We start from the raw sequence: 23,278 nt of genomic DNA on the forward strand, positions 1-23,278 counted from the left end.
CTGAATCCTCCCTTAGTTATGCTGCAATAGATGTAGGCTGCCGGGGGATTCCCATGATGCATTGAGTTTTTCCTTTCCAGTCACCTTTCTCACTCACTATGTATTAATAGACCTCTCTGCATTGAATCATATCTGTTATTAACCTCTGTCTCTCTTCCACAGCATGTCTTTATCCTGTCTTCCTTCTCTCAGCCCAACCGGTCGCAGCAGATGGCCGCCCCTCCCTGAGCCTGGTTCTGCCGGAGGTTTCTTCCTGTTAAAAGGGAGTTTTTCCTTCCCACTGTCGCCAAAGTGCTTGCTCATAGGGGGTCATATGATTGTTGGGTTTTTCTCTGTATCTATGAAGCGCCTTGAGGCGACTTTTGTTGTGATTTGGCGCTATATAAATAAAATTGAATTGAATTGAATTGAATTATTTAATCAGTGACATCAGCAGACAGAATCTGGCAGTAGAGAGACAGAGCCAAAGATTTTTCACCTGCTGTCTTATTGATTGAATCATTTTTGTCATGGTCCCTGTGCCTCCCCGGCCACCCCAGTGTGGCCACAAGTGTTTGTTGTTTTTCTCTCGCTCTGTCTCTCCTACCTGTCTGCCTGGGCGGAGCTCTGATTGGGCTCCTGCCCTTGGTCCACGCACCTGCAGCTGATCTCGAGCGAATTGCAGTTCTCTGGCTCTTAAGGCTGGGGCTCTGAGCTATTCGTCGCTGGAATATTGAATAACTCTCGTTAGTATTGCCTGGCTTCCTTGCGATTCTACTGTTCCCGTGTTTGCCTTCGACTTACCCTCGTCTGTGTAAACAGGTTTTCCTGGATCAGCCCTTTTGTGACCCCTGGACCCCGTGAGTAGGAGAGTGAGCTGAGCTGCTTGTGTGGAGACTGTTTGGACGAGGAGCAGAGCGAGTGCGAAGAAGTGTGTCTCCCCAGCCTATTGATCCCCGGGACCCTGGTGTTTTCCCCCCCCCCTTCACGTGTATATAGTGCACCGGTGTGATTAATAAAGTGTCGTTGAACTGTGCTACCTCAGTCTGCGCCTGAGTCCGTTCCACCGCCGTGACAGAATATTCCAGCCACCATGGACTCAGCAGATTCAGATTCTGTCAGGCGTCGTGTGGAGGCGAGGAAGAAGGAACCCAAACGCAGGACTCGCAGGTAGGTGCAGATTTATTATGAGGAGTGGATGAACAGAACAAAGGGAGAAAATGGCTGGCTGGCTGGACAATTGACTGGAAGGTTGAATGGCTGGCTGGCTGAACGCAGGCGGAAACGACAACAGAACATCACATGAACATCAACATCAATGACACGACAGAGAACTGGTGAAACCGAGGAACTTAAATACACAGGTTGAATGATGACAATGATTGGAAACAGGTGAGTACAGGGCTGAACATAATCTGACTAATGACACGGGAGACAAGCTGACACGGGAAAAAACAGGAAGTGAGAACATTAATGTGGCGAACTAAACTGAACATGAACAAACTGAAATCACTGGGTCAACGACCCAGGAACCCTGACAGTACCCCCCCCTTCAAAGGCCGGCACCCGACGGCCAAACGAAAAAGAACCAGAACAGGGCGGGCGGAGGGGGCCCAGGACGGAGGGACGGAGTCCACACAGAGACAGTTCAGGTGGGTGGCCACGTGGCCCGAGGCCGAGACGAGACAGTTCAGGTGGGCGGCCACGTGGAAGGCAGCAGCGACCACTGAGCCGGTCCGGGGGCCGACCGCGCGGAAGGCAACGGCGGCGACGTGGACACAGTTCGGGAGGCCGGCCGTGCGGAAGGCAACAGCGGCCACTCAGGCAAAGGCGGTCCGGGGGCCGGCCGCGCGGAAGGCAGCGGAAGGCAGCGGCGGCGGCGAGGGAGACGACGGAGCAGGTCAGGGGGCCGGCCGCGCGGAAGGCAGCGGCGGCGACGTGGACACAGTTCGGGAGGCCGGCCGTGCGGAAGGCAACGGCGGCCACTAAGGCGAAGGCGGTCCGGGGGCCGGCCGCGCGGAAGGCAGCGGCGGCTCTCCAGTGTCAGGCGTGCTGGCCATGGCCCGGTGGGCACAGGACCAGACGAGGCAGGACCAGGCGACGACGGGGCCGGACCAGGCGAAGCACAGGCTGGAGCTGCAGCAGGCGAAACAAAAGCCAAAGTCGAGGCTGGGCCAGACGAGGACGAAGACTCTGAGGCTGGGCCAGACGAGGACGAAGACTCTGAGGCTGGAGCCGGACCAGGCGGAGCAGAAGCAGAGGCCGACGCCGGACCAGGCGGAGCAGAAGCAGAGGCCGACGCCAGACCGGGCGACGTCGAAGGCGATGCAGAGGCCGGGCCGGGCGTGGGTACAGCTGAGGCAGAGGCCGGGCCGGGCGTGGGTACAGCTGAGGCAGAGGCCGGGCCGGGCGTGGGTGCAGCTGAGGCAGAGGCCGGGCCGGGCGAGGCTGAAGCCTCTGGCTGGAGACAGGCCGGGCCAGCGGGTGCGGAAACCCCTGGCTGAGGAGCGGCCGGGCCAGCGGGTGCGGAAACCCCTGGCTGAGGAGCAGGAGAGCTCACAGCTGGCTCTGGGTGCTGTGGCTGCAGGTCCGGGAACTGAACAGGATGGTAGACGGGCGACTGGGCTACAGGCTGGACAGGGGCAGACTGGGCTACAGGTGAGTGGACAGGAGCAGATTGAGCTACAGGTGAGTGGACAGGAGCAGATTGAGCTACAGGTGAGTGGACAGGAGCAGATTGAGCTACAGGTGAGTGGACAGGAGCAGATTGAGCTACAGGTGAGTGGACAGGAGCAGACTGAGCTACAGGTGAGTGGACAGGAGCAGACTGAGCTACAGGGGACTGGAGGGCAGGAGGAGACTGAGCTACAGGGGACTGGAGGGCAGGAGGAGACTGAGCTACAGGGGACTGGAGGGCAGGAGGAGACTGAACTACAGGGGACTGGAGGGCAGGAGGAGACTGAACTGCAGGTGAGGGAACTGACTGGAGTGGACGCTGAACAGCAGGTGCGGGAACTGACTGGAGTGGAGGCTGAACAGCAGGTGAGGGAACTGACTGGAGTGGAGATGCTAAGGGATGAACAGGGGTAGGTGAGGCTGACGACGGAGCTGAGGTTGGTGTGGCTACTGGCTGAGCTACAGATTGAGCTAGTGACGGAGATAAAATTACGGCTTGGGCTAGTAAGGCTGGTGCCTGGGCAGGGGACAGTTCAGCTAATCTAACTAGGGATAGTGCGAGGGCGTGAAAGGCTGGGTCAGGAGGTGGATGAAGTGGTGACGTAGCAGGTGAACCGGTTAGCTCTTCCAGGTCTCTAGGGAGGTCAGGCTGGGTTCTGGCTGCCCTCAGCCTGGGCGCTGGGACAGGCACGGGAGGTGGCTGGACACCAGTCACCCCCACCCGAGAAACAGGAGCGGGTGTGGAGGTAGACTGGGTCGCAGCTGCCCTCCTCCTGGGAGCTGGCACTGGAGTGGGTGTAGGCTGACTGATAGGAGTGGAAATAACGACTGGGTGAGTGAATCTGCTAAGTTTTTCAGGGATTATGCTGGTCCTTCTGCCACCACTATTTACAGTCTTTGGGGGAGCAGAGCAGAACAAATCTTCCCAGTCCACAGAATCCTCCAGGAGGGAAACATCCCATGAATGAGAGATGGGGTTATTATTGGGTTTAAATGGAGAGTCAAATGAGGGTGGAAAACAGTCACTGGAACTCACCACCGGGAGTTGCTGGAAATGGTCCATTTTATGGCGGCGTGTGCGCCGCTTTCCCCGGGAGGAGGAAGCGGGCGGGGTACACGTCCGAGCCTCTGGCACGGGAGCCTCTGTTGAGCCGAGGTGGGAGGCGGAGCCGCTGTGCCGTGGTGAGGTTGAAGGTCCGGTGAATGAGGCAGGTGATGTGTGAGCAAGGAGCGGGGCGGCGAGAGAGGGAGCGGCCGAAGCGCGGCGTGAAACGTCCAGTCTCCGCGGCAAATGCTCCGGTGCAGGTGAGGCAGCAGGTGGGGGAACGCGGCGTCTCCGAGGCCCGCCCAGAGCCAGGCGAGTCCCCTCGAAGACGTGCTCTCTCTCCGCGAAGAGCCGCTGTTTTCCCCTGAGCTCCTTTGCCCAATGGGAAAGCGCTGCCTCCTGCCGCTCGTAGAGGTCCGAGTCTGCTGGGTTCCAATCGTGTCTTCGTGGCACGGGTCGTGTCATTCTGTCAGGCGTCGTGTGGAGGCGAGGAAGAAGGAACCCAAACGCAGGACTCGCAGGTAGGTGCAGATTTATTATGAGGAGTGGATGAACAGAACAAAGGGAGAAAATGGCTGGCTGGCTGGACAATTGACTGGAAGGCTGAATGGCTGGCTGGCTGAACGCAGGCGGAAACGACAACAGAACATCACATGAACATCAACATCAATGACACGACAGAGAACTGGTGAAACCGAGGAACTTAAATACACAGGTTGAATGATGACAATGATTGGAAACAGGTGAGTACAGGGCTGAACATAATCTGACTAATGACACGGGAGACAAGCTGACACGGGAAAAAACAGGAAGTGAGAACATTAATGTGGCGAACTAAACTGAACATGAACAAATTGAAATCACTGGGTCAACGACCCAGGAACCCTGACAGATTCAGCTTCCTCCCCGTCTCCCTCCATCTCCCTCTCCCTCAGCGCACTCCATTGCCGGAACCCTCGCCTACCAACGAACCCGCCCAGGCGTCATCAAGCTCCGCAGTAAGTGCTGCCTCACCGGTTCCGGTCCCGGCTGTGTGTGAGTTTCATCTCCCCACACCTGAGCTGTTTTCGGGGGATTTAGGGAAGTGTGCAGGTTTTCTTATGCAGTGCTCTCTCCAGTTTCGCCAGCGGCCGCATGCCTTCTCTAATGACGGGAGTAAGATCTCATATTTTGTTCAGTTACTACGAGATCGTGCGCTGACCTGGGCACAAGCCGTGCTGAGCGCTAGTCCCGAAATTACTTATGATGATTTTTTGTCTCTGTTTCGGAGTGTTTTTGATAAGGGCTCCACTGCTGCGGCGGCTGGGCTCCGCCTCATGAATCTGAAGCAAGGTAAGCGGAGCATGGCAGATTTTTCAGTTGACTTTTGGACACTAGCGACGCAAGCGGGGTGGGGGCAGGAAGCATTAAAGACGGCACTGCTAAACAATGTGAGTGAGGAGATTAAAGATGAACTGATGGTGCGTGAGTTACCCTCCTCTTTAGGTGCGATCATGTCTCTATGCATCCGAATAGACGATCGCCTGCGTGCACGGCGAAGCACGCAACGTCGCTTCGCTCAGCCTCGGCCACCGAGGGATGCCTCACCGGGGCCTGGAGCGGCACGCGAGCACGGCGAGGTTGAGGAGGAGGAGCAGCCCATGCAACTTGGACGTTCGCAGCTTTCGCCCGCAGAACGTCAACGGCGTATGGCCGCCGGTGAGTGTCTATATTGCGGTCGTCAGGGCCATTTTGCCTCTTCATGCCGCGCACGGGCAAAAGGGCGCGCTCGCCAGTAGTTGAGAGAATACTGGTGGGCGATATAACTACTAAAAGTTCTCTCCCCCGGCTTATGTTACCTGCAAAACTCACCATTAAGAATGTTACCCACTCTCTTCAAGCTCTAGTGGATTCAGGTGCTGAGCAGAATTTCATTGACGCAGCTCTGGCGAAAAAGCTAAACGTCACACTACACGCCCTACCCGATCCACTTGCTGTCACAGCCCTGTCGGGGCAACGCTTGTCGGACATAACCCAAATCACAGAACCCCTGTCTCTGACTCTCTCGGGTAACCACTCAGAGCGCATCGAACTTTTCGTGTTTCAAGCACCGCGCACCCCCCTTGTATTGGGTTATCCATGGCTGCTCCAACACAATCCGCACATCGATTGGAAGAAAGAGAGAGTAACCGGGTGGAGCATTGACTGCTACATGAACTGTCTCCAAGCTGCACCCGCTCCAACCACATCTCCAGGGTCTGACCAGCCGGTCGAGCCTCCGGATTTGACCTCGGTCCCGCGTGTTTATCATGATTTGGCTGAAGTGTTCACTTCCCCCTCATAGACCGTATGACTGTGCGATTGATCTCCTGCCTGGGGCTCCGCTTCCCTCTGGTCGTTTGTACAGCATTTCTCAGCCAGAGAGGGATTCTATGGAGAATTACATTGCTGAGTCTCTCGCTGCAGGCATCATTCGGCCGTCGTCCTCCCCAGTGGGAGCGGGGTTTTTCTTTGTTGCTAAGAAAGACAAGACCCTTAGCCCCTGTATCGACTATCGCGGGCTTAACAAAATAACCGTTCGTAACAAGTATCCTCTGCCCCTTCTTTCTTCTGCTTTTGAGTTACTTCAGGGTGCCACGATCTTCAGTAAGTTGGACCTGCGCAACGCCTACCATCTGGTGAGAATCCGTGAAGGGGATGAGTGGAAAACAGCCTTCAATACTCACCTAGGCCATTTCGAGTACCTTGTGATGCCGTTCGGCCTGACCAACGCCCCAGCCGTGTTCCAGGCTCTTGTTAACGATGTTCTCAGAGACTTTATTAACCGATGTGCTTTTGTCTATTTAGATGACATTCTCATCTTCTCCAAATCTAAAGCGGAACATGAGGTCCATGTAAGGCAGATCCTGCAGCGCCTGCTGGAGAATAGGCTCTTTGTTAAAGGAGAGAAATGTGACTTCCACATGGATTCAGTGGCATTTCTGGGCTACATCATCACCAGAGGGGACTTGAAACCAGACCCGGCAAAAGTTCAGGCAGTGTTGGACTGGCCCAGACCACCCGATCGCCGGCAGCTTCAGCGCTTTCTGGGGTTTGCTAACTTCTACAGACGTTTCATCAGGGATTTTAGTAAAGTTGCTCTGCCTCTCTCTAGGTTAACGTCACCCAAGGTGCCATTCCACTGGGACCGGCTGGCTCAGGAAGCCTTCTCTCGCCTCAAGGAACGGTTCGCCACCGCCCTGATCCTTCGCCAGCCTGACCTCTCCCTGCAGTTCGTTGTGGAGGTGGATGCATCGGAGTCTGGAGTAGGGGCCGTGCTCTCCCAACGGTTCGAGGGTAAGCTCCACCCCTGTGCTTTTTACTCTCGTCGTCTTTCCCCAGCTGAGAGGAATTATGACATCGGAGACCGCGAACTCCTGGCCGTAAAGCTGGCTCTGGAGCAGTGGAGGCACTGACTGGAGGGAGCTGCACAGCCGTTCATTGTCTGGACCGATCATAAAAATCTCGAATACATCCGCTCGGCGAAACGGCTCAACTCACGGCAGGCCAGGTGGGCTTTGTTTTTCACCCGGTTTAATTTCACCATCACTTACAGGCCAGGCTCCCGTAACGTTAAACCAGACGCTCTTTCCCGGCAATACGCCCCAGTCGGAGAGGAGTCCGACCCTGGATCTGTTCTGCCTACTTCCTGCGTTATTGGAGCAGTTACGTGGGAGATCGAAGAGCTCATCCGGGAGGCACAAGAAACCGACCCTGATCCTGGCACGGGCCCCCCTGATCGACTCTTTGTTCCGGCGACTGTCCGGTCCCGGGTGCTCCAGTGGGCTCACACGGCCCGTTTTTCCTGCCATCCAGGTGTTAACCGCACCACTGCATTCCTGCGCAGGTATTTCTGGTGGCCCGCCCTCATTAAAGACTCACGGGAGTACGTCACCGCCTGCACCACTTGTGCTCGGAATAAGCACTCCAATCAACATCCGTCTGGACGTCTGCAGCCACTCGCCACACCCAGCCAACCCTGGTCCCACATCTCTCTGGATTTCATCACTGGTCTGCCACCGTCTGCAGGTAACACCACAATATTGACCGTTGTTGACCGTTTCGCCAAAGCTGCCCATTTCATTGCGCTTCCTAAGCTCCCCACAGCCTTGGAGACTGCCCGACTCCTCACCACGCACGTTTTTCGGCTCCATGGCATCCCTGAGGACGTTGTCTCGGACCGGGGCCCTCAGTTCACGTCGCGGGTGTGGAGGGAGTTCTGCTCTGCCATAGGAGCCAAGGTGAGCCTCTCATCTGGCTTTCACCCGCAAAGCAACGGCCAAACAGAGCGCATCAACCAAGAATTGGAGGCCGCCCTCCGCTGTGTCGCCTCTCATAACCAGGCCATCTGGAGCGAACACCTGCCGTGGATAGAGTATGCTCACAACAGTCACACATCCTCTGCTACCGGCGTGTCACCCTTCGAGGCGTCTCTGGGATACCAACCACCTCTGTTTCCCATGGTTGAAGGTGAGCATACTGTTCCGTCTGTCCAACATCACCTCCGCAGGTGTCGCAGGGCCTGGCGGGCCACTCGGGTGGCTTTACTCCGGACGAAGGAACGGAATAAGGCACTCGCGGATCGCCACCGGACGGCCGCCCCTGAGTATGTGGTGGGGCAGAAGGTATGGCTCTCCACTCGCTTCGTGCCCTTACGTGCCGAGTCCAGGAAGCTCACCCCCAACTTCATCGGCCCGTTTGAAGTCTGTGCTGTGATCAACCCTGCATCCGTCCGATTGGCGCTGCCACGCAATATGCGTATTCATGATGTGTTCCATGTCTCTCAGGTCAAGCCGGTGGTCTCCAGCGCGTTGTGCCCTCCTTCCAGGCCCCCGCCGCCCCCCCGGCTCGTGGGTGGCCAGCTGGTTTACGCCGTCTCGCGCATCTTGGACTCCCGCCGCCGGGGTCGGGGTTTTCAGTACCTGGTTGACTGGGAGGGCTACGGGCCAGAGGAACGTTCCTGGGTGCCCCGGTCGGCTATCGTGGGTAGGGACCTGCTCCGGGACTTCCACCGCCTGCACCCGGGTAAGCCTGGTGGGTCGCCGGGGGGCTCCCGTTGAGGGGGGGGTACTGTCATGGTCCCTGTGCCTCCCCGGCCACCCCAGTGTGGCCACAAGTGTTTGTTGTTTTTCTCTCGCTCTGTCTCTCCTACCTGTCTGCCTGGGCGGAGCTCTGATTGGGCTCCTGCCCTTGGCCCACGCACCTGCAGCTGATCTCGAGCGAATTGCAGTTCTCTGGCTCTTAAGGCTGGGGCTCTGAGCTATTCGTCGCTGGAATATTGAATAACTCTCGTTAGTATTGCCTGGCTTCCTTGTGATTCTACTGTTCCCGTGTTTGCCTTCGACTTACCCTCATCTGTGTAAACAGGTTTTCCTGGATCAGCCCTTTTGTGACCCCTGGACCCCGTGAGTAGGAGAGTGAGCTGAGCTGCTTGTGTGGAGACTGTTTGGACGAGGAGCAGAGCGAGTGCGAAGAAGTGTGTCTCCCCAGCCTATTGATCCCCGGGACCCTGGTGTTTCCCCCCCCCCTTCACGTGTATATAGTGCACCGGTGTGATTAATAAAGTGTCGTTGAACTGTGCTACCTCAGTCTGCGCCTGAGTCCGTTCCACCGCCGTGACAATTTTGGAGTTTGTCAACTCTGAGTTTGTTTACCTGAAAGAAATATTAAATCATATTTGAAACAGTGGACAATGCTCTGCTGTGACAACCTGAAACTGGTAGATAACTATGTCATTACACTCAGTGTTTATCAGCCTTTAAAGCTCATTTTATTTGTTGAGCCTTTATTCCTCCAGCATCAGGCTCGTCCTCTCTTGGCTGACAAATACTTATTCTTATATAACGAAAGGGGATAGAAAGGATGATCATTTTCAATTGCCTAGATAGAACAACAAGAACACATGGAAAAATAAATTTCCACAGTTTTTTTAATCATCAAGAAGAACAGCATAAAGGATATTCATATTTATTTACTATTGAATATTTATAAAATTACAACAAATGTCCAAAAATCTAATAACCAGCTGAAGCTTCTTCTATTGTTTAATATGGTACTGCATGAAAATAATCAACATAAAATATGCCAAAAAATTAAACTGCTTCAAAATTTTCTATAACCTGAAGAGTTACACGGCAGCAATTCATACTACACATGTCAATGACTCACAAAAGAAACAAAATGGAACGCAATCCTGGAAGTAAGAATTTATAAGATCAATTAAGAATTCTGTCTGTGACTGTAAAATGTTGTTGCGCTCGATTAAGTACATTCAGATCTATAAGCATCAGCACACACACTGGTATTCTCATCTCAACATTTAACTAAATGTACAGAAAATCTTTTATTCATGGAGCTCTGTCACAAAAACACAAAAAAATGCCCTCATAAAATGCTGCAGGAAGATGTTTCAGCTTCATCCAGAAGTTTTTGTATTAGTTCACTTATTTCTGTTTCATGGATTTTCTGCAGGTTTTCCTTTTCCTCCTGGTTTTTTGCAATCTTCATTTGATCCTCATGTTTTATCAGCAACTCTTTGATTTTTTTCACGTTCCCTCTCTTCTTGGAAAGACATTTTATCACATCTTTGATTTCTGCTTGATGCTTTTCTCTCTTTTGTTTTTCAGTGTGCTCAGCCAGAGCCTTTAACAGGTCATACTTCTCATCTTTGTCTTTAATCTTCTTCTCGTGCTCCTCCTTCTGAGCTGCAAACTCTTTGTTGTGTTTCTCTTTGAAATCATTGAACTCTTCAGCTTTCTTTCTGGCCTCATCTTCATACATCTTCTTCAGCTTTCCCACACGTATTTTATAGTTTTCCTCCAGCTGATTTCGTTCTTTCTTCTCCTCTTCTCTCCTCTTTTTGTCTTCTTCTTTTCTTTTCTTTTCATGTTTTTCTATTTCCTGTTGTATTTTTTCTTTCTCTTCTTTCAGTCGTCTTTCCTCCTCCTGTCGTCTCTGTTCATCTTCTTGTCTTCGTTTCTCCCACCATTCTCTTCGTTCTTTCTCCCAGGCTTCTTGTTTTCTCTTCATCTCTTCTCTGTTCTCTTCCAGCTCTTTGTTCACACTTTTCTTTTCCTCTTTTTCTGACTGAATTTGTTTGTCCAACATTTCAAGTTGTGTTTTCAAATGCTGTCTGTATACTTGTTCCTCATTTTTCCACTTCCTGTTCTCTTCTTCTCTCATTTCCTGTTCTTTCTTCCTCTCCTCACGCTCCTTCTTTATATTTTCCTCCATCTCGTTGAGTTTCTGGTCTCTTTCCTGCTGAAGTTTTTTCTTCTCTTCTTCCATTCTTTTTGTCATTGCTTTCATTTCTTCCTCATGTTTTCTTTCTAGCTCCTCTCTCAGTCTCTTCATCTCTTCTTCCTTCTCCTTCAGGATTCTCTCCATTTCCTTCTTTATTGCTGCTTCAGCTTCTTCCAGCATCTTATTGGTGAAGCAGTTTCCTCCATTGTCCTTCATCATGGCGTCAATCTTTGTTATCAGCTCACTGACTTGTTGGCGGTTTTGTGTCTCAGAGTTTTCAAACACATGGTATCTTCCTCCACAGTCAGCAATCAGCTTCTTAAAGGAATCATCACATTCGCTTTCAATATAATCTTTAATAGACATTTTTTTAAGCTTATCTCCTTCAGTAAAAAGAATGATGGTGAACTTTTCTGAATTCGGCCCAAAACCTTCCTTTATGAGTTTTAATGTCTTCTTCTCCTCATCTGTGAGACGACCAATTTTTAACACCAGCAGGAAGACATGTGGTCCCGGAGCCAGAAGACTGATGCATTTCACCATCTCCTCATGAACTTCTTCATGTGACAGAGTTGTGTCAAACAGACCAGGAGTGTCGACCACAACAACAGGACGGCCGTCCACCTCACTCTGTTCTTTCTGACACTGTTTGGTGACTGATTTTTGACTTGGCATTTCTTTAAACACTTCCTTTCCTAGGATGGTGTTTCCTGATGAGCTCTTTCCACTGCCGGTCTTTCCTATCAGCACAATCCTGAGAGGCTCCGTGTTCTGCTTCTCTTCCTCACCTGTAAAAACATGATTTTCTTTAAATGTGAACAGTTTATAAAGTAGATGTTAGAATATAATGTCGAACATGATAAATGATTTAAAAAAAAACCATTCAATTACTTACGAGTGACCATATTTTTAGTTATCAGATCAATCTGGGCTCGAGCAAATGTTACAGCTGTGTAGCAGCATGGTTTGTTTGTACATCTCATCTGCTCCACAGTGTCCAACAACGTGTGGATCTGCTCTTTATCCTTGATGTTAACAATAACAGGCCTTTGTCCATAACGTTGACAGACCTCCTGGATATTTGGGTCTTTGCTTACAAAGTTACCAACAGCTGGAGCCATAGGATCTGAGTCCACGGTGAACAGAATCATGGTGAAGTCATTGACTCGAGAGCTGAATGTGTCCTGGATGGTCTCTAACTCTCCCTTGTCTTCATCAGTGAGGGGAGCCACAGGTAGGACCAGGATGAAGGCATGGACACCCTCAGGATCACAGAGGGAGATACACCTGAGTGATTCCTCCATCACTGCCTCCTGAGGTTTTCCATACAAGGCAGGCAGCTCCACCAGGGAAACCCAACGTCCACACACCTCTCCCTGATGTTTAACACACTCTGATGAGTTGGAGGCTGAATGAAGCTCAGTCTGACCTAAAATGGCCTTGGCTGCTAAAGTCTTCTCTGCTCGTCTCCTCCCACACAGAACCAGGTTTAAAGATGGTTTGATCAGGTGATTGTATTGATTTGTCATTTCCTGAATCTTCTCCATTAACGATCCATAGTTATCTTCAGACATGTTGTAGTGCCTTCCTCCACATTCTATAAGGACTTCATTCACAGAGAAACTCATTTCATTCTCATGTGTGATGACGACCATCGAGTGTTTAAAGGCATTGTGACCAAACAGACTCAGGATGAACTTCAGAGTTTTTCTGCTCTCCTCAGTGAAATCAGAAGGTTTCACCAACAGCAGCAGAACGTTTGGTCCAAGATGACAGAGACTCACACTCCTCTTCACTTCTCTTCTCATGTCCTCCTCGGACAGACTGAACAAGTCTGGAGTTTTGACTACTGTCAGTAGTTTTCCTCTCCACTCTCCACAGGAGGCCACACAGTGCCTGATGGGTGATTGTTTTTGGCAGTGAAATCCTTGGTGCCCAATGATCAAGTTACCAAGTTTTGTCTTCTTATCTTCACTTTTGCCCAGCAGCACAATCCTGAACACAGACACTGTGATACAACAGACAGGACACAATAACACAAATTAATCTAAAATCACAACACTTGGCTTGTACGAGGAGACCTCTTCAGTCCTCTGTATGCTCAGAGAACCTTTAGTATTACTCATCGATTGTCTTGGTCAAATGTGATGTGATGTGAGTCACACTTAAAGATTAAAATCCAAACACCAACACAGTTCGTCATTGTGTGTGAATGTGTTAAACATTTGAGCTTTTTGCACAACTGTTTGTTTAATGTCAAAGTTAGAATTATTAAGTTAAGTTTAAACAACCTCAGCTCACCGAAGTTCTGCACAAGCCTACTAAAATATATTATTCATCCATTTTCTTCTTCTCATCCTTTTCAGCCTCGCAGGGGCACTGGAGCCTATCCTAGCATAATTAAAACTGTTGGATGTTCAGACCAAAAAAGGACAAAAGAATGATAACAGGATGAGCCCTGACATCATTTTACTTACTGTTGGTCAAAGGTGTTTTTCCAGAAACTTGAGGATTGATTAGTTTTAATTTATTGGGCAATCCTGTGAAAATAAGAAATTGTTATGCTGATTATTGAATCATAGATGTTGTATATTCTGTGTATTTCATCCTTGTCAGAAGAAGTTTCTCGTCTTACCTGCAGCTTTAACAGCGTCAGTGATAGGAGTCTTCGTCTCCTTTTTGGGGGGGGGTTGTTGATCTTCTGATAAATTCTGTTCTGTGTCCTCAAAAGCTTCATAGCTGACATGCTCTCCATTGTTGTCCTTTGTAATTTCCCCCAAATGTGTTAACAGCTCTGGAAGTTCAACGTTGATCCTCTTCAAGTATCTGCATTTACATTTTTTGATCATTTCATTTAATTCTGGACTTTTCATGAAGTCTTCCACAGAACCTGAGCTCTCCTCTCTGGGTGCTGAGATCAGTATCAGTGAATGATCAAATGATCGATCACTGTAACCTTGAAGGACTCTGCAGAGTCTCAGTTTGTGTTCTTCTGTAAAGTTTTCAGGCTGTACAAGCAGCAGGAACACATGAGGTCCAGGAGAAGAGTGTTTTGCACAGTCTTTTATAAACTCTGTCAGATCATGGTGGGAGGTGTTGAGAGGAGGCAGGTAGGGGGTGTTGATGACAGCAATTTTTTTGCCCTCTAGTGTACCACTAATTCTCACACACACTTTAGTTTTACTGCTGAACACAGTATTTCCCAGTAACAGATTTCCCACTTCACTTTTCTCAGTCCAGTTGCTCCCCAGCAGAACAACCCTCAGCTCAGACACTGTGGGAAACACAGATGTAGAAAAGGTAGCTAAACACAGACATGCAGCATACTGAAGAGTGATTCCCATTGTTTCAGTGAGGTTTAAATCCAGAGGTTTTAGTTCTAAATTCAGATATATTTTAACTTCTCACTAACACAGTTCAGTGTAACTCACTCTTTTTTGGCAGTACTTCAAGGCTGCTTCCTGTCTGGGGAGGCTGATGCGCTGTGATGTAAAGAGAAAGAAAGATAGATAGAAGGGAAAAGACAATGGATGGACTGAAATCTCCAGAAGTTGATTCTGTTCATCTGGACGTAGCGTTTTGTGGGAGAAATGTTTCGTCATCATCAGGTGACTTCTTCAGTCTCAGCTGACTGCAGGTTTCAATCTTATAAACATACATTTGCATAATGACTGAAACCAGCCCACTGAAGGAACAATGGGCTGGGAGGTCAGTTCCTTAATCTTAATTATGCAAATTCTCATGACCATTGATCAACAATCACTGATCAATGCCCACTGCTCAATCTCCATGAGTCCCATTCACAGAGAGTTGGGGAATGGCTGCAATCACAGCATGTAAGATGGTGACAGATGGACCCTCAGGCCCCTCCCCATTCAGAGATGGTCTTTCCCTTTCCACGTAAATGGCCTCCTTGACTCCGCCCTCAAACCAGCGTTCCTCCCTGTCCAGGATGTTACATCCTCATCCTTGAAGGAGTGTCCACTGGCCTGTAGGTGTAGATAGACTGCAGAGTCCTGGCCTGACGAGGTGGCTCTTCTGTGTTGTGACACCCTCTCCGCCAGAGGTTGTTTGGTTTCCCCGATGTATAAATCCTGCCAATCCTCCTGCACTTAACAGCGTACACTATGTTACTCTGTTTGTGTCGGGGGACCCGATACTTGGGGTGGAACAATTTTTGGTGCAGCGTGTTTTGGGGTTTAAAAGCCACAGAGACCCGCTGTTTAGAAAAAATGTGTCTCAACTGCTCCGATACTCCTGACACGTACAGGATCACTACAGGTTTTCACTTAGGCAGCGGTTGTCCTTCTCTCCTGGATCGGCTGGAGCTTTCTTTAGGAGCCTTTCCAGCTTTGACAAAAGTCCAGCTGGGATAACCATAAGACCATCTCTGAATGGAGGAGGGGCCTGAGGGTACATCTGTCACCATCTTACAATGCTGTGATTGCAGCTATTCCCCAACTCTCTGTGAATGGGACTCATGGTCATTGATCAGTGGTTGTTGATTAACGGTCATGAGAATTTGCATAATTAAGATTAAGGAACTGACCTCCCAGCCCATTGTTCCTTCAGTGGGCTGGTTTCAGTCATTATGTAAATGTATGTTTATAAGATTGAAACCCGCAGTCAGCTGAGACTGAAGACGTCACCTGGATGATGATGAAACGTTTCTCCCACAAAACGCTGCGTCCAGATGAACAGAATCAACTTCTGGAGATTTACTTTCCTGGATGATAGAGAATGCATCAAGACAATGGACTGAAATGATTTTTTTGGAATTTTTGGGATGTTAGTAAAGCATAAGAAAGCACATTTCTTAAGGTATTTAAATTATTGTATTAAAAAACATTGTTGAAACAAATAATTTTATTAGGTATCATGTTACTTAATAAACACGTTGTGCTGTTCGTCCCATAAAAAGACTCAAACATAAATTAAGTGGCTTATTATGATGCTTTAGATTATTTTCTTTCACAAAAACAGAGATATTACAACATCACACACTTTTATCTACAGAAAGGGAGATGCAGTCATTTATTAGCATTAGTTATAAATTCTGATTGAACTCACCAGTTACTGTAGTTGCCGAGGTCACACTGTGGGAAATATGAGTTACTACACAAACAACTGCAAGAAGATAAAATCAGAGAAAATAAGGCACAAGTGCATAATACAAGTAGGTACTAACCAGCTGGTACAGTAGACAATTGAAAATAATAGGAGAAAAATATTATCATGAGTGTCTTACTGATAATTATAATTAATAATTCACAGTTCTAAGGACCATGCTGCTCATTGTGCTTTTAGTGCATAGTGCTGAATAGAGAATTGGTGAAGGGACAACTATGTAGGCATGTGTGACAGATCTTTAATTATTACAAAATTAAAATTACTAAAAATGCAGATCGAAAATTGTTAGTGTTGGGATTCAGAGATTCTTTTATTGATACCATATAATTTGCCTTATGAAGAATGTATTAATAACATGTTTCACAGTATCATTTATCAGTAATATTTCTTACAGGGTTTATATTGCATTGAATATGTCTGTCATCACATTGACCTTTCTATTTTTACAGGTTGAGTTCATTTTATACACAATGCATAAATGTGCTTGGTTAAGAGTTGATGTTCCATTCTAGAAGGTTTTAAGCTTCACTGGTGAGAGTGTCCAGATGATACATGCTGAGGGGAGATGAGAACATAGCAGGTTAATTGCATGCATGCTTACGATACACATATTAATCTAGTAGTAGGTCTGAGTGAAGGCCTAAGCGTCTTCTACTTCAGTTTGAGACTGGCTGCAGAGTACTCTACTTAGTGATTAATGACGAGGGTCCATTATTAGCTCTCAGAGATGCTAAGACCTGAAGTTATTACCCTAAAAGGCAAGTAATGTAGAAAAGAGAAGTTATATGTCGGTTTATAGAAGTGTACGTGATGTACCCTTGTCTGCACGAGTTGAACTTTTGCCCGTCTGTCACCATGTATTTTTGAACTGTATTGACGTAGGTGTGATATTTTACCCTATAAAACCAGAACCCATTGTATTCTTGTCAGAGCAACACATTCCGTATGCTGACGGTTGGTTGTTCTCCTGTGACAATAAAACTCATCGTTTGATTGCACTTTTCCGGAGCCTCCGTTGTTTGTTGTCTGGTCTAAAGTTGATCGATCTCGCAGCATTAGTCAAAAAGTTGTAATAATTTTGACTAACACAGATAGAAGCTGGAGGAGGTAGCTTGGGAGAGGGAGGTCTGGGCTTCTCTGCTTGGGCTCCTGCCCCTGCGATCCAGCCCCAGATAAGCAGAAGAAAATGGATGGACAGTCTGTTACTGTTCTTATTATCTTGGAGCAACTGTAACTACATAATTAGGGATTAGTTAAATATTCTGATCGTGATTCTGATTCTTCTCAGTAAACGTTCGGTTTATGTCAGAGGGGCTCAACAGTAGCTAATGATGAACCCTGGTTTAGGACAAACTTGGTAGTTATGTTATTGTGTTAAAGGAAACCACACTTCAACCATTAAGATGGAGGCTTAATAAACAGACATGATTTGTTTGCACAAAAGGCAAGAAGAGATTCACACTTAAGGCAATGAGAAGTAGTGGCTGAAAGGTTAAAAAAGCATGAAATTAGATAGTGATATTTATCTTTAATACCAGCCAGAAACATCTTAATATGTTACCTTTCTGAAGATGTTACCACTCCACTAACCTTTGACCTGTGGTGTGACTATAACCTTCACCTCTCAGTGAGATAGAGTGCTTGGAACTGTTTTATTCAGACCTACATGATTGAACATGTTCCAGAAATTCAGGTCTGACTGGCTCACGTCCAGAAATAGAAACTGAATGTAGTTGGAACAGTTTGCCAGTAAATAAACATTTGGACGTTGTCAAGGATTACTCAGGTAGTCTAGGAGAATAGGGACATTTATGACATGTTCCAACAGATAAACCAGACCGTGTAGAGACTTTCAGTTGCACATGGGCCAACAACACATTAGTACCTCAGTTAGTACCTGTTAAGAAAGTAAAATAAAGGTGTTATAACTGTGAGCGTACAGCCAATGGCGCTATGCACCTTTTTCTACCTCTGTTTTACATCTTAACTAAGTTAAATGAGTAAATAATAATTTTAGCATCTGGCTGTAAGTTCTTTCACTGGCCATCTTATTGTTTTAATGCATTATCAATAATCAGGCCCCATCTTATCTTAATGACCTTGTAGTACCATATCACCCTATTAGAGCACTTCGCTCTCGCTCTGCAGGCCTACTTGTTGTTCCTAGAGTATTTAAAAGTAGAATGGGAGGCAGAGCCTTCAGTTTTCAGGCCCCTCTTCTGTGGAACCAGCTTCCAGTTTGGATTCAGGAGACAGACACTATCTCTACTTTCAAGATTAGGCTTCAAACTTTCCTTTTTGGACAAGGAGGAGCAAGAGGAAGACGAGGAGGGGGCAGAGGAAGCATGTTCACTGCAGACCACGTAACCCATATAGTCATTATGGCGATTGCAAATAATCCTATACTTGGAAATAAACACTTGTGTTTGTTTTGATGTGTTTGAATAAACACCAGTACTTGAAGTTTGGATCCCTCTATGCTTATGGATCTATGACAGAAGTATGAGCTCAAACTGACATAGCCTACCTTGTGCACAGAGAAAGCAAACGCCAGATGTGTTTTGTATTCATACCATCAGTGTGCAGTTGGCGCATTGTGTGCTTAGTAGATGATGGCTTGTGTGTACTGTTTGATATGGAAACACCATTTTTACGAAGGTGTGGAGAGTTAATCTAGCTGTGTTTGCTTTTGCAAGAGAACTACAATGTTTTGATGATTGGGTGACAGGTTTTCTTATTTGTGTGAAGAGTTTTGCAAAATTAGCCAATAGTTGCAAGAAAAGGGCTTAAGCAATCAGAAAAAACTGTAAAAGTAGAATGGGAGGCAGAGCCTTCAGTTTTCAGGCCCCTCTTCTGTGGAACCAGCTTCCAGTTTGGATTCGGGAGACAGACACTATCTCTACTTTCAAGATCAGGCTTCAAACTTTCCTTTTCGCTTTTTAAAGCATATAGTTAGGGCTGGACCAGGTGACCCTGGATCCTCCCTTAGTTATGCTGCAATAGACGTAGGCTGCCGGGGATTCCCATGATGCACTGGGTGTTTCTTCTTCACTCACTGTGTGTTCACAGACCTCTCTGCACTGAATCATATCTGTTATTAACCTCTGTCTCTCTTCCACAGCATGTCTTTATCCTGTCTTCCTTCTCTCACCCCAACCAATCACAGCAGATGGCCCCGCCCCTCCCTGAGCCTGGTTCTGCTGGAGGTTTCTTCCTGTTAAAAGGGAGTTTTTCCTTCCCACTGTCGCCAAAGTGCTGCTCATAGGGGGTCATATGATTTGAGGGATTTTTCTCTGTATGAGAAAGCATCTTGAGACAATTATAAAAGAAAAATAAAATAAAATTTAACTTAATCAATGTAACTAAACATTTGGACCAAACATTCAAAATAATGTATTCATTTAAATGAATTTTTACTGGCATTTTTATTTTGGCCTAAACATCAACGAGTTGCATGAATAAATATTTAATTGAAATAAAATGTAAAAGAATGTATGTATTATAACGCATCCACGTGCAAAGACTTTTGGGGCCTTTATTGATAATAAGACAAAAACCATGTAAATGTAACTTTCTGTTATGTACGTTTTTCTTCCTAAATAAAAAACACTTATTATTGTTGCAAAAAGAAACTGGAGACGCCTCATTTTAAAACAAACTGGCAATCAGAGGATCAAATTTGACATTAAACTGTACAAATCCGTTGTTTTCGGGCTTTTTCCTGTATTTCTGCTTCAAACAGTTAAAGTACATATCCGAGTTATTTAAAGTTGACGGTGTGTGTCTGAACGAACAGGAAGCTGTTTCCAGCGCCGTCAGCCAAATTACCGTGACATCAGTGTGTCGATATAAATTTGACTCACCTAACGACGATCAGTAATTTATCAGTGGTTGCTGGTTGATCAGTCAGTAATGTCAACACCGAAGCTTCGTGTGGTTTAATGAGCAGCTCAGCAGCAGATTATTACAGGATCTGAAAATATTTCATCGTCAGCCGAGTAACTGTTTTGCTGCAAAACGCCCAACCGAATAAAAGCGAAAGCGTTTAAAATGTTCCACCCCAAAAGGTGGAGACTACTGCGTCCCCCTCCCCCCTTAAAGATGTAACAGTGTGAACGAGGTAGTTTCGATTTTAAAATGGAACTTGTGTGAGTTTTATTTCATTTATATTTTGTCACAGAAGTTGTGATCTATTTAAATTTAAGTGTGATTAGTGGAGGAGACTTCACAGTCTGACCTGCTGAGCAGCCTCCTGCAGACGGAGTCTCAGAGTGAGTCTGTCTCCATGTGGTGTTTACAGAGAATACTTACATTAGGTTCACATTCAATAATAAAACATATTCTGGGCAAACTGGAGACAAATCTCTGCCTCTTCTATCTGCTGCTCTCTAAGGAAATCTTTATCAAAACCATCTTCTTACAGTCTGTCTGTCACGTTTGAGTTAATGAGCAGACAAATAATAATGAAAATATCAAATAATTAGTTGATTTATTTCCCATGAAATATTTGTTAAAGTCAAAACAAATTCAGTGTTAAGAAATTATTTGAAGTGCCTCAACGCTATGCTTTATATTAATTAAAGCGCCATATAATTATATAGTGTAGTATTGAATGGACGCGGCCCCTGATATTAAAAGCATTACTACGCGTCCTTTAGTGATAGAAATGTAGGAGACCCTCGCCCACGCTTCTCTGTAGAAGTTGATAACAGGAAACCATCTGTCAGTGGAAATTTACTAGAAGGAAGTCAGGCAAGGTCGCAGCCTCGCCGGAGCTGAGAAAAGATGTGTTGCAGCTAATAGACAATAACCTATGAGTACGCTATGCAACGTGACTACTGAATGCTTGTGTAATACTGTAGTTAAGACTAGAGTGGGGACAGCCTGTAATAAAACTGTCATTTCGAGATTCGCGGCAGCGTGTCATGCAGGACGCATCTCCCTTCTAGAAGACTTTTGTAAGAAGATAAAGTGTGAAATGGTCTACTGAGCAGTGTTTTGTCTTCCATCGGATGCCTCTGAGGAATCAAAAGAACTCGGTGAAGTGTTGATTAATTAATATTAAAGAAGAAGACTACCATCTAAAATCATTACTGTCTTTATGCATGTGTATAATATTGTTATTATAATAATTATTATTATTATTATAACACATTTTATTTATAGACACATTTAAAGACCCTCAAGGTCACCTTACATTACTACAACAAAATAAAAAGTAAGTAAGTAAGTAAAATATATTTATACAGCACATTTCACAGATAAAAATCACAAAGTGCTTCACAATAAAACCAGGAATATAAATAAAATAATATAAAACAGTGAAAAAAACAATTAATTAAAAGCTTGTTTGTATAAAAATGTCTTCAGCTGCTTTTTAAAGGAGTCCATGGAGTTTAGACAGCGTAAAGACAACGGCAGGGAGTTCCACAGCCTTGCTGCCTGAAAAGCCCGATCCCCACATGTTTTAAACCCAGTATGTGGGACCACCAGTAACCTCTGACCTGAAGACCTAAGTGCTCGGAAGAGGCATGAGGTTTCAACAGGTCAGAGATATACTGGGGAGCTTCATGAAAAAGCATGAATCATCTCAAGTTCTGCCTTTGACACCAGCAGTCTGAGTTTAGAAATGTTTCTTAGATGATAAAAACAGCTCTGGACAAGTTGTTTCTCCAGAGACATTGAACTGTCAAATATAACACCTACGTTTCTGAGACTCGACTGAAATGAAGGGTCTAAAAAACTGATATGCTGCCTAATTTCTGAGAGCATGTGATCAGGTGCAATAATCAAGGTTTCTGTTTTATGGTAAATGGCCTGTATTTATATAGTGCTTTACTAGTCCCTAAGGACCCCAAAGCGCTTTACACATCCAGTCATCCACCCATTCACACACACATTCACACACTATTTATCTGCATTTAACTGAAGGAAATTGTCATTTAACCATTGTTTGATTTCTGACTGACAATTATTTAAACACGACAATTTATAAAACTCAGAAGTTTTGAAAGAACAGTACAACTGAGTGTCATCAGCATAGAGATGATCTGGTGGTGGTCAGAGGGCCCGGTGGCGCCAGTGTCCGGCAGCCTCGCCTCCGTCAATGCGCCCAGGGTGGCTGTGGCTACAATGTAGCTGCCATCACCAGTGTGTGAATGTGTGGATGACTGAATGCAGTGTAAAGTGCTTTGGCGTCCATAGGGACCAAGTAAAGCGCTATACAAATACAGGCCATTTACCATACTGGCCTGTAACGGTTTGGAAGAGATGGGTTCAAATTTGGTTTCTTTTATATTGGGTCAACAATAGCTTGTTTAAAATAGCTGGAAACTGAGCCAGTATAAAGAGAAGTATTAATTATTTTCAGAATAAAGGGGCCAATAGAGTCAAACACACTAAAGAAAAATGATGGAGGAAGTACATGAAGGTGGCTTGAAGTCAGTTTCATATGACCAAGCAGAGTGATGGGTTTAGATTTTATTATTGTCAATTGTATTAGGAAATATTTAACCATATATGCTTGGAGGTGTATAATCAATTGTGTAGTGATAGGAGGTGTGATCTTTAGCATTCCAGGAATGCACACCTACATCCTGGGAGCATGGGAGAGGTCGTACCTTGTTTTATTGTTTTACGGTAGGATTAACGTAGCTGTGTCAGTTTTAGTCTAAGTGCTTTTTTACATATAGATGAACTGTTGGATTTTCCAGACCAGCAGGTTGAGGGAAGTCGTTTATGGGGTCACACTCTGACACACACACACACACACACACACACACACACACACACACACACACACACACACACACACACACACACACACACACACACACAGTATTCTTTGTTCACATGTATACCTATGTAAGATGTTATATGTTAATGACCCTATGCATATTCATGTAACCACAATAAAAGGAGTGCTATGGGGAACCTGGCTGAGAGTCTGACGGAGGTCAAGTGGTGGAACGACACTTGGCTCCAGGCAGGTCTCCCTCATGCATGAGTAACATGAAGAACTTTGGTGACTTGTGTCTTGCTTCTTACTGTGTAGCAAATTGTCCTTAACGTTCCAGCGAATAGGTTTATGCTACAAACCCACTGATGTCTTGTAAGGTAACAGGAGTAAAAGAGGAGCAGATATCAGAAGTAAGCAATGTGTCGGTGTGATACTGAGAGGATGATGGA

At 46.6% G+C, this 23,278-nt stretch overlaps 1 protein-coding gene across 2 annotated transcripts; it reads right to left on the reverse strand.

Moving 5' to 3' along the window:
• Window positions 1-9,608: 9,608 nt before the first annotated feature.
• LOC308404201 (uncharacterized protein) lies at window positions 9,609-16,052 on the reverse strand (the record flags this gene model as incomplete). Of its 2 annotated transcripts, XM_080894113.1 has the most annotated exons (6): window positions 9,609-11,748; window positions 11,856-12,968; window positions 13,438-13,500; window positions 13,596-14,234; window positions 14,392-14,442; window positions 16,031-16,052. In XM_080894113.1, coding segments are annotated over 5 exons (3,462 nt in total). In that variant the 3' UTR covers window positions 9,609-10,102. The 2 variants fall into 2 exon arrangements, with proteins under 2 accessions (XP_080750239.1, XP_080750238.1); XM_080894112.1 differs by lacking the exons at window positions 14,392-14,442; window positions 16,031-16,052 and having other exon boundaries at window positions 13,596-14,304.
• Window positions 16,053-23,278: the final 7,226 nt, after the last annotated feature.

Source organism: Rhamphochromis sp. 'chilingali', assembly GCF_963969265.1.
Source record: "Rhamphochromis sp. 'chilingali' genome assembly, chromosome: 10".
NCBI classification, from domain to species: domain Eukaryota; kingdom Metazoa; phylum Chordata; class Actinopteri; order Cichliformes; family Cichlidae; genus Rhamphochromis; species Rhamphochromis sp. 'chilingali'.